General features: G+C 48.5%; 1 protein-coding gene across 1 annotated transcript; it reads right to left on the bottom strand.

Moving 5' to 3' along the window:
• Positions 1 to 1,528: 1,528 nt before the first annotated feature.
• LOC120508643 (putative coiled-coil domain-containing protein 195) lies at positions 1,529 to 6,031 on the bottom strand. Its single transcript, XM_039722451.1, has 3 exons — positions 5,719 to 6,031; positions 4,096 to 4,357; positions 1,529 to 1,661 (listed from the first exon to the last, which is right to left on the bottom strand). The coding sequence occupies exons 1-3, from the start codon at positions 6,029 to 6,031 to the stop codon at positions 1,529 to 1,531; spliced, it is 708 nt and encodes a 235-aa protein (XP_039578385.1).
• Between the last annotated feature and the right edge of the window lie 5,824 nt (positions 6,032 to 11,855).

The following is an 11,855-nucleotide window of genomic DNA, read 5'->3' as shown; positions in this document are numbered from 1 at the left end:
AAGCATATGGATTCCCAAATCCAATTAAATCTGGTGTAAAAACCTTAACTGTAAACATTTGGGTACCTTAAAGGTCCAGGGGCCAGATTTTTCAAAGACTTTTGTACTTTCCTGAGGGAAAACAACTAAATTTAGGTGCTTAACTGAACACTTATGCAGTGTTTAATTCCCACAAATGATGCTTTCCTTAAAACATTTATAAAACCTTCCCAGTAAAGCCTTCTAAAATGGACTGTTTCCAAACTGGAACCTCGTTTGCATTAATTCATTACTTCTTACATTACAATGCAACACTGTGTGGATCCAAGCTGAACATAAAAATACACAAATAAATAGCAGTGAAATTGAAATTATTACTTCAACAGTGAGAATATATTAAAACCACACTTGAATATAAAAAACTATGGTGAAATTCAAAATGAAAAAAGAAACACAGTATGTCATAGAAGTATACAACATAATGGAAAATTCAGAGGGTTTTTTTTCTACTAAGTCTCTGCTTCCACAAGAAAACTTAGAAAACTCAAGACTTTAAGAGTAGACCATGAGATTAAAATCTTCCTTAAAGTTATCTGTACAAACATCTACTATTCATGTATTCTTTATACAGTATTCAATCATCAGTGCTTCCTGTACAGAAAGAAATGGCAGTGTGCAGTATTTTGATTCCATAAATAGTTGTAATCAAAATAAACACAGGGAATGTTATCTTCACTTGTGTGATTAAACTAACAAGCACTGCTCATTTTTTGCAAGGTGTCTGTAGTTCTATCTCACAGTTATGTTGTACTTGCTTGCTGAATTTCTGCTAATGATTTTTAGTCTGAGCTGAGAAGCCATTCCTAAAAAGTTCTGATATTCACAGTTTTGAATTATTTTGACTTGGTGTCCAGCCTTTAGTCTCCAGCTGGATGAGCACGCTGTGTGAGAAGCAGATTTTAGTCACACTTTCATAGCAATAAGTACTTACTTTTCCCCATACTCTGTTAGAAGTGAACCCCAAAAGGACATTGCCAAGCTTTGCAGAAATTCAGGGCAGCATTAACTGACTCTGTAATATCTCCTTAACTCTGCTGTATTAGTGAAGTTTGAAGGTTTTACCTACAGAGAAAACCTCTCAGGCTCTTTGATAGTTATTTTGTCATTTGCATCAGACACCTTTCTGTCAAGGGAATCAGCAAACACAAGTGGTGACAGAGTTTCTGCTTTTTGTGACAAACACAGCAAACTCAGCTTCAGCAGCCTGTTCTCATCAGTCCTGAGGTAAGGGCTCCTTGAACACATTACACAGACCACTTTGTGCAGGCACCTTTGCTTTGTGTGGTTTCATCACCGTGTCTGGGCTTCCAGCTGGCTTTGTTTGGCTCCCATTTCCGTGCTGAACATCAGGCCAGTGACCCAACACACGGCTGGGTGATGCTCTGTGGGCACCCTGCCACAGCGTTTTGCAGGAGGGGAACCTGACACACAGCTATCATTTAAGGCCAGTTGATCTCAGGAATCAATGGGCCTTTAAAAATTCACCAGCTCACATATCCTTTTCAGTGATGGTCATCAGATGTTTCGTGCTCTGATTTTGTGGGCTTTTGAGAGAAACTTGCTTTTCGGCAAATGATGACATATCTGTTGGTAAGAGGAAACTCACAGCCTTCACTTTACCCCTGGAGAAAAAATGAGAAATCATTATGAGGATGACAAATGTATAAAACATGCAGAGAAAGTAAAAAAAAAACAAACCCAAAACACCAACCCAGCAAGGAAAAAGCAAATGCTTTCAAGACTTGCATGCTACTGGAAGAGAAATCATTATGAGGATGACAAATGTATAAAACATGCAGAGAAAGTAAAAAAAAACAAACCAAAACACCAACCCAACAAGGAAAAAGTAAATGCTTTCAAGTCCTGCATGCTACTGGAGGCAGGATGTCATGCCATTCACATGGCCCTCCCAAAGGACCAAGCGTGGTGCTCTCTGCTGGAAGCATCTGCCTTTTTCCATCGAGTCTCACATCTCCCTGTCAGTGCCTGGCCTGTGTGTACAAAGCTGTGTGTGCACAGAACCCTGGGGGTGCACGTGCACCCACAGAGACCCTTCGGTAATTTTAGTATAATAGCCCTGGAAAGAGTTCTCAGCTCTCTTATCCTGTGTTTAAATATTGAATAATTTTTTTCATTTACCAAACACAGTGGGAATCCCTTGGTAGAAATAATACTTTAACATATATGAATTAAAATATTTTAGACATGCAAATTAGAGATGATTTGTTAGCAGTGCTTTTTTTTTATTATTACTTGGGTGCAATGGCAGTCTATAAAAATTCAAGATGATACTTCTTGAGAGTTAATTTTAAAGCAAAAATATTCATATCACATACAGGATTATAGCTTTGGAACAAAATGTGAGGAAGCCACAATAAACTAAGAATAGGAAAACCTGACATGAAGCAGCATGCTGGAAAGTAAAAATGTGATCCTTGTAAAAAATTAAGCTTAATAAGCCTGCTGAACTAATTGCTAGAAATTACCTTGCTGGTGAAAAGCTAAGATGGGTGTCTGTGTCAGACACGTGAGTATATAACGGAGCAGCCACCATTAAGACAATAAAAGATATTAAATTTTTTGGGGTGTGAGAAACACAAAGCTTTGTGCTTCAGGATGTCACCCAGGCTGCCGAGGGGATGAAGTGAAGAGCTCTTCCCACAGCCACCTCTGCGAGTGCCCACGGGTCAGTGCTCAGCTCCACAGGGCAGCTCTGATGGCAGCAATAAAACCATCATTGCTGTCTTTGGCCACGGGCACCCGCAGCTCCCCAGGCACCCATGTAACAGATCTGTGCTGCTGGTGTCATTGCTCTGAAAGCTCCTTCCCCTGGTGAGCAAGCAGCAGTGTTTGCCATTGCCATCCCACACACACCTCACACGTGAGCTGGCTCCAGGGTGAGCCCCCAAAGTGTCCATGTGCACCCAGAGTGTCCCTGGGGCCAGCGGGGTTCACAGAAACCCAGAGTTACAGGGTCAGGGTGCTTTGCAAAACGATGCCAGTTCCCTGCCAGAGACTAAATTTAGGTGTCCAGCTGCTGTAAAACGCCTGACCCTGAAGTGTCCTTACAAAAAAACCCAGGTGCCTCTGAGGGCTTGCCCTTGTTGTCCCCTGCAGCCTCTCAGAGGGGAGCTGGGCCCCAAACTGGCTTTGCACAGGGAGTGCAAGGGGCTGGGCATGGAGGATTTGAGGGGACAGAATGAAAGCTGGTGTGCTGTGCCATGCACAGGTACCTCCACACAGCAGGTGGAGGCCACTGGAGCCCTGTCCCAGCACATCCACGAGCAGGCAGAGCCTTGGATTGTCCCTGCTCAAACACCTGCTTTGAGGGCATGTGGATGATTGTCCTTTTGAGCACAGCATGACTGGGCTGAAGCCAGGAATCAGCACGGATTCCCAGGGTGGGTATATCAGCAATGGGATGTGGCTGGGCTATCATATGTTAGTCTCACTACTGCTGGTTCCACCTGTGGTGGCTGTCCTGTGCTGGAAAGCTTCTCATCAATGAGCAGAGACACTCAGGGCTGGTCCAGCAGCCATTTCACTTAATTTAGAAGCTGTCCTCAGACTACTTTTTCAAGGCTGAAAGCATTAGCTTGTAATGCTTCAGTTACAGGGGAAATATGATACAATACATCTAAATCCATGAGCCACAGTAATCACACTTCTAAAGGCACAGTGCAGAGCTCCTTGGTATTTCTGCGCTTTTTGTTCAAAGTTTAAAAATCCCTTTCAAGCTTAGCTTGTCAGAACATCAGATCAATCTGCAAAACTCTGCTTGGCTTTAACAGAGCAAATATTTCAACCCCATTCTCTCTCCCTCAGCCTCTCCTTTCTATAGCAGATTTAACCAGCTACCCCTGCCAAACCCCATGCAGTGCAGGGAGGAGCACAGCTTCCTCCGAGGAGGTCTCCAGTGTGCTCAGGGCCCATACACATTCAAACAACTCTTTTGCTGATAACATACTAAAACCCAGAGCAAAATCCATGTATCTAGTTAGGTGAAGCCTGTGAGCAGCCCAGGCAGGTGGTGCTGAGAGGGCAAACCAAACCTACCGGCACTTACAGACATGCTCCTGAAACAGCTTCATGTTGCTGGAGTGGCTGTAGGAGACACAAGGGGCTGGTGGTTTTCCAAGCCCTTCCTCCTCTTCCCTGCTGAGCTGTGCTGCAGCAGGAGGGGCTGGTGGCTGGGCTCTGCCCGGCCCCTCAGGGACCCCAGTGCTTGGAGGATTCCTGCCAGCCCAGTGGGATCTTGTGCTGCAAGGAGCAGGAGCTGGGGAGGCCCTGGGGTAGCGTCTCACAGTCATGGCAGTATCTGAGGAGCAGAAAAAAAAAACAGGGATAAACCAATATTAGTATTATTAATAAAAATGACAATTCAGAATTCTTCAATGTATTTTTGGAGAGTGACTTTTTACATGGGCAGATAGTGCTAGAACAAGGGGGAACAGTTTTAAGCTAAAAGAGGGGATGTGAGATTTTAGGTGAGGCACTGGCACAGGTTGCCCAGAGAAGTTGTGGATGCCCCATCCCTGGAAGTGTTCAAGGCCAGCATGGATGAGTCTTTGAGCCACCCGGTCTGGTGGAAGGTGTCCCTGCCAATAGCAGGGGTGTTCAAACTAGATTATATTTAAGGCCCCTTCCAACCCCAAATGATCTACCATTCTATTTTAAATCACTTTTTTGAGGCTCAAAACCATTTTGTATGTGGTGAAGCTGAGAGGCAGAGGAGGCCAGCCAGCCGCTTTAGGTCCCACCCTTTGCCCTGGAATGCAGCTGGAGAGGAAGAGCCAGCGAGTTAGAAAGCTCTTTCCACAGCTTTCCCCTTGCCAAAAGACCAGGGAGCTCTTCCCAAACTGGTGACATCCCTAGCACCAGCAGCCCCTGCCTGAGGCCTTCAGGCTGGTGCCCTGGCTACTGGGTCAGTGGGATTGGCAACAGCCACTGCTCATCACAGCACCCCTCTGGCTGCATGAAAATCCAGCCTCTCATCTTATTCCTCCACACAGATTTGTCTCCATGAAAACTTGTGGGGCCATTTCTCCAATACTTCTCTCCAAGCCACATTTTGCTCTGATTCCTGCTTCATTCCTGCATCTTCATCCTGCTTTAATTCCTCTAGAAGTCCCAACCAGACTTCTACAACTTAAGAATATTTCCATTTTTCTCCTCTGATAAAATTTTGAAGAGAATGTATTCCTTTATATTGGCCCCTCTCTGCCTCAACGAGAACAAAATGCGTTGTCTGCAAAAATGAACTGCACATCTTGTGTGATGTATGCAGCCAACCCCTTATTCTTTGTAGCATTTTCTCATCTTTGACTAAGGCAGGAGGGGCTATGGCATGGTTAAGAGTGTTGGCCCTTTTTTGCCTAGAACAGAGAGGGGAGAGGCATGTGGAGGAGAGTCCGTGCCTGCAAAAACCCAAAGCAGAAAATTCTGCTTAAGCAAACTGAACTCTTTGCGTTGAACCATTTGTTTGAGCAGCAGCAAAATACTTCACTGAGCTCAGCCAGGGGGATATGCACCCCGAAAAGCCCACAGAGCAGGACATGCAGCGCTGTGGGGTTGGTGTGAGCACAGAATGGGGCCAGGGCGCTTCCATGGAGTCCAGCAGAATGCAGCTGGCAGCTCGTTCCCTTCCCTGCTGCCAGGACAGCCCTCCCTGGCCGGTACCTGTCTGCTCCCTCGGCGCTGCAGCGGCCGCGCCGCCTCCCTGCAGGGATGCCCGGGATGCTGTGGATGCCGGGGATGCCCGGGATGCTGTGGATGCTGAAGATGCCGGGGATGCCCAGGATGCCGGCGGTCCCTCCGCTCCGAGCACGGGCTCCCATCTCCGCGCTCCGCCGCTCGCCTCTCCCCGCGCCGGCCCCGCTGTGCGCCCGCGGCCCCGCAGCTCTCCCTTCAGGGCCCTGTTCTCCCTCTCCAGCTTGTGGATTTGGGAGCGCAGCTTGCGGATCACCTGCGGGAGGGGCGTGTTGCCCTCCATGCCGCTGCTGCCTGCCTTTGAAGCCCGGAGAGCGGCAGTCCGAGCCCGCACTCCCGGCCCCGGGGGCTGCCCGAGCTGCGGAGGTGCCGAGACGGGACCATGATTTATTCATGCGGGGCTGGCCTCCCCCGCAGCACGGATCGCTGTCAGCGCCCATCGCTGCCCAGGAGGAACCCGCCCGACCCTCGCCTTTCTCCTCACTGCTGAGGAAGACAGCAAACCTCCTTGGGTTTGCCCCAAAAGCCCAGTGATCATCTCCATGGCACACAGAGAGAGTCACCCTTTGCTGGGCAGCAATTCATCTCTTCCCTGACGCGGGGTGATTTACACTTTTTTGCTCTGTGTATCTGGAATTTCAATTCCAGAATTAGTAATTTCTCTCAGGAAAATTGAATTTCTAAATGAAAGCTGATACGGTGCAAGAACCCTGCTGTCAACAGCACATGCCAGAGCTGTGATGGACAAGCAGGAACACCAAAGCTCTCCTGGAAGGCTGCAGCAGAGCCTGGGCTCTCTCCGGGCACCCAGGAGTGTAATGAGAGACAGACCAGGCATGATTCTTGCATTAGCCAGAGAAACACAATCCCCAGCATTTCTCTCATCACCTCGTCCCTAAAGCCACCTTTCTTCCAGCAGTAAGATGCAAAAACCTGTGGAACAGTCTTCCCACTCCCCAAATCCTGCTTCAAAATGCAGAGCTGAGAATGCCAGAAAGTCAACAGGGAAATAACTTAACACACCTTTTGCTTTGAGGTCCTTCACTTCCCAATAGCTCAACAGTGACTCAGGAATGACAGAGAGGGGAAAAAACAACCCAAACATTTCATCTGTGTGCATTTCCCCACTCTGCTGCTGGAGGCTGGGGGAAGAAAGAAAAACTGTTGTGAGATACTTCAAACATGAGGTGACTCATGATGAGTCTTTGTTTTTCCAGAGGTGTCAGAAGGGCTGTGTGTGTATGGGGAGGTGCTGCTGGCCAGCATCAGCCCTGCTGTCACCTCCTGGGAACCTCTCCAGAGGGCTCTACGTGGTTCAGGCTGCATACAGAGAGGTGAAACAAATGTGAGCTCTCAGATGAAGCCCACAGCACCCATTAATTTTTCTTGGGCTTGGAACCAGCCTGAAATAACAGTGCAGGTGCCCCTGTGCTGGGGATAATGTGTAGGGAGCATTATGGGTCTATTTCTCCAGCAAGCAGATCAGGCACTGGAGCAGTGACAGCACCCATGTGTAATTATAATATTGTTGCTGACCCTGCAGCTGGCAGGTTTGGCTGGGCAGGGGACCCTTACCAGCTCAGCAAATAGCTCACCCCACCTGTAGCTGCAGACATCTGCTCCTCTCATCCCACGCCTGCTGCTCCTCTGGAACCAGACTGGAGCAGGCACAGACCTTTTGATGCACCAGAAACCTCTGAGGAAATAACTTTTGTCTTGTAACCCTGTACAGCTGGCCCTGCTGAAAGGGCCAGATGACTCAGGAGATTTGGGACAGTGAAAACCTGGCAAAGCTGCCTTTGCCACTGGGCTGACCAGTGTTCCCTGGAAAGAGAAAGAGCTCCATGCACCCAACCTTGTTTTTGGTAAATTCAGTGGGGTCCAAGACGTGTGCTTACCATGCCAGCTCCTGGATGCTGCAGGGAAACATGCTGGGTGCCTCTTAGCCATGGCACACATGCAGGCTGCAGATTTTGGTGAGAGTATCTTCAGTGAGCCTTCCTGAGCCTACTGCAGACACCTAGAACTGTGTGGGTTTTGCTATAAAACACCTGAGCTTTAACAGAAGGGGCAATTTCTCACACCTGAGGTGCTATGGCAAGTTGTCCCTGGTAGGATATGGACCCAGGTGAAGTAGTTTTCACCCGCAGTCATATCCAAAGCTCTGTGCTAGGAGCCCCATAGCAATATCTCTGTGTGGCTGCTGGTGCATGTGCTCCATCTCAGTGGACTGTGCAAACTGCATACCAAACCATACTGCAGCAGAAAACCTGCAAACAAAACACAGAAACCTTGTGCAGCATCTTCATCCAAAGCAAGGGGAGCTCAGCTCTTTGTTCTGCCCCTGCAGGTGTGTGTGCATGGAAACATGCAGCACTGTGTGTGCATGGGGACATGCAGATGGTGTGTGTGCATGGCTGCTCAGGGGCTCCCTGGAGAAGGACTGCACAGACAGCTGGGAAGGGACAGTGTGACAACTGCCACCAGCAGGAAGCAGCACCTGCACAGCCAGCACCACTGCTGAGGAGTTCTTGTAGCTGTCTCACTTGCCAAATCCCTCTTGCTCCCCTGAGGTTAGTGAGATAAAAAACCAAAAAGGACTCATTGCTACTCCAGTATGATGATTTTTTTTAGCACACCACAGCATTTTGTCCTGGAAAATCCCTCAGCAGCAGGCGTGTGGATGTTTTCTGTGACGTGCTGCAGCTGGAGGTGTGTCCTGCCTCCCGGTGGCACGGGAGTCCCGGTGCAAAAAGAGAGAGCCTCCCTTTTCTGGGGCTAAACCCGACCAACAGAGCACAAGAGCTGGCCTTGCATCTCCAGCCCCGCTGGAGAGGATGGGGAGAAGCACAGCAGCCCACCTGCCCCAGCAGGACACCCTGGGGAATGGAACAGCTCACAGGTCCATCATCCCAGCAGCAAATCTGAAGCCCACATCTCTGTCAGGGCTGGAGTCCCTGGGAAGGTTTGCTGCTAATCAGCCTTGAATGTCAGCAGCACTGGATAAAAAATTATCACAGTGTCCTATAAAGCATTACCAGGTAAAAGTGTAACAGCATTTCTGCTCAGGGTCAATGCCAACCCTTCCAATTTTCACTGTACAAGAACTTCACTGTGCCCTGAGTCCTTGCTTGATTTCTGACTTTGACATAATTTATGCTTCATTGTGGTGCAAAAGAGCCTGATTCCCTTCTGAATCTGGCTGTACCACTTAGGCAGGTAAAAAATAATATTTCAATATATTTAAAAATTAACAAGAAGATTTTTTTGTGTGTGCTGAATCTGTTTTGCTGACACACTTCTGATAATTTTCCTTCTGTACATCCAAAAGGACTGAGTAAAATTTGATCCCATATTGGCCTTCTCTCAGTGGCTTCTCCATTTAAACAGTAAAGTAAGAGGTAAAGAGTAAATTTAAGAAGAAAATGTATTTTTTCCCAATTTTCATTCCTCTCCTTTCATTCTTCTCAAAGTTGAGACATTTAGACCTTTATGCCTTTATATTATCCCTATGCTTTACTTGGCCTAACCCATTGCCTGAGGCTCAGCAGCAGATTTAAGACTGATGCTCAACTTGAATGTATTTTCTTCTGAGCACTGAGATAGCAGCTTGAATGCAGTGGGACATGCAAGCCTGCAAGGCCCTTCCTCAGCTGAGCCCAGCATGCTGGCAGCCACACCAGTGTCCCCACAGGTGCTGCTCTGCCAGGCCAGGGCACATTTCGCTTTGGGTGCATTTCACCTCCAAATGCACATCCACGTAAAGAAATGCATCCTTGTGAGAAAAGGATTTGATGAAGTAGATTTTGCAGCAGAAATTGGAAGTGTTCTGATAATTGGACAAATGGTGCAGTCTCTCAAGTTTGCTGGTCATCTCTGTGTTCAATGCAGTTTCCTGGCCGTGCACTCCCTGGGGAGGGTGCTGCTCCCAGCCCCAGCCTGTGTTCACCCCCAAAAGGTCCATCCCTGCAGGGCCACTGGCCCTTCCTTACATTTTTAAGAGTCCCATAGAAAGTGGCATTGAGATCTGCAGAACCTGTGTGATGCTGGAGTGTCAGCTGTGTTTGGCTAAATAAAACCTGTACTAGAATTGAAATGAAAACAATACACAGCTCACATTTTGTGTGCAGGTGTTGGGACACCCGTGTGGGAGGATGCCAGTGCTACCATGCCAGCAGGCAGGTGTCCCCCAGAAGCACAGCCTGGCTGGGCTGGTTTTCAGGTGTGCAGAAGGGCTGGGTGGTGCCTCTGGGGAGCTTGGAGCAGCACTGACAGAGCAGCCTGAGGTGGGCACGGCCCTCCTGCCCCACAGCACATCCCTGCCAGCAGCACATCCCTGTCCCACATCCCAGTCCCACAGCACATCCCTGCCCGCAGCCCCTCCCCGTCCCACATCCCACAGCACATCCCTGCCAGCAGCACATCCCTGCCCCACAGCACATCCCAGCCCCACAGCACATCCCTGTCCCACATCCCAGTCCCACAGCACATCCCTGTCCCACATCCCAGTCCCACAGCACATCCCTGTCCCACATCCCAGTCCCACAGCACATCCCTGTCCCACATCCCATCCCTGCCCAGAGCCGCCTCCCCAGTGTCACCCGCGTGTCTCCCACACCTTGAGCAGGTCCTGCGGATGCCATGGGACACAGAGACAGAAATGGCAAGCGTTTGTCACAGCGGCTTGTGAGAACTTTCAGGGAGTTGTAAGGATGTGATAACTTGTCAGTATAAACAATCTGCAGGTGGTGTTTTTCTAGTCTTTCTGTTCTTCTCAAGGACGGTGTGTGAGGAAGGTGTTTTTGTTACGTAGCCAACCGAATAGAATGGATCATATCACTCTACATAAACCACGTGGTTCTCTTGAATACAGCCTTTGCTCTTTCTCCAGCACTGCCTCCCGCTGTTCCTGTGCCATTCCCGGCCCAAGAGCGATGCGCTCCGGCCCATGTCCCTGTGCAGGGACCCGGGCAGTGACAGCTGCCCGGGGGAACTGCGACACTGCGGGGATGCTCTGACCTTGGCATGGAACTGGGCAGAGGAAGCGCTCCAGCTGAGCGGGATGGGGACACGGGACATGGGACAGGGCTGCCTTGGGGACACGAGCAGCAGCACTCGGAGGTAAAGAGGCAGAGCCCGTGGCATGGCCCCCAGCCTCACGTGTAGCCAGGCCAGGCAAACCTGGCCGCTCGCTCGGCTTGAGCAAGACCTTGCCTTCCTCTCATGACTAATTAAAGTAATTAAACGCTCCCTCTGAGCCACGGCTGAGCGGGGACTCGCTCGCAGCGGGGGCAGCTGTGGGGAGTGAGCTCCACAACCTCCTGGAAACAAGATGGCAAAAATCAATTATATGTGTAAAGCATTCTCAGGTTTCAACATCTCATTAGGCAATGGTGGCACAAAGTTATCTGATTAGTCTGTGAAAAGGTAATTGTTTAACTTATTAATGTCTGTTAAGCATCCTTTTCCTTCCGCAAGGACCATTTGCCTGACTGTGCCTTAATTCCCACATCACTCATATAAAAAGAAGCTTTGATTTTGAGCATTCACGGTTTCTGAAGGGGGTCTGAATTCCAGTAGGGGATGCTCAATACTTTTGAAAAACCAGGCTTAACCTGAAAATGTGAAATAGAAACACCAAGATACACAAGTCACATCTGAAAACCTTGGCTTATGGTTTTGGAGTGGGCTGGCATGAAGTTTGGCCACAGAAACATTTCAAATTTTTAAGAAGGCACTTCAGGTGCTGTGTTGAATTTCCAAGGCTCTGTCCCTTTAAATGGATCCTCAAGTTAGTGTGGAATAATCAGAATTAGTCTCTTTTATGCCAGCACCCTGCAAGGACAACATATGCTACAGAGTACAAACCTATGCATCATGCAAGAGAATCTTTATGCTCAGCTGGAGATTTCATAATGAGGAACTCGCAACTGGGCCCAAAGTTACCTGCATAGAGCTTGCAACAGCTTTCAAATTAAAACAAGCCCTCACTCATGGGAGAGAGCATCACAATTACAGAGCACAAAATACCTCCTAAAATTATTATGATTAATAATAATAATTTCTTACTCTGCTTTCTTTTCTCAAGCAAAAAACCGCACATAAAA

This window comes from Passer montanus, unplaced genomic scaffold (genome assembly GCF_014805655.1).
Source record: "Passer montanus isolate IOZ18808 unplaced genomic scaffold, ASM1480565v1 scaffold48, whole genome shotgun sequence".
NCBI classification, from domain to species: Eukaryota; Metazoa; Chordata; class Aves; order Passeriformes; family Passeridae; genus Passer; species Passer montanus.
This window is presented reverse-complemented; position numbering and strand designations above follow the sequence as displayed.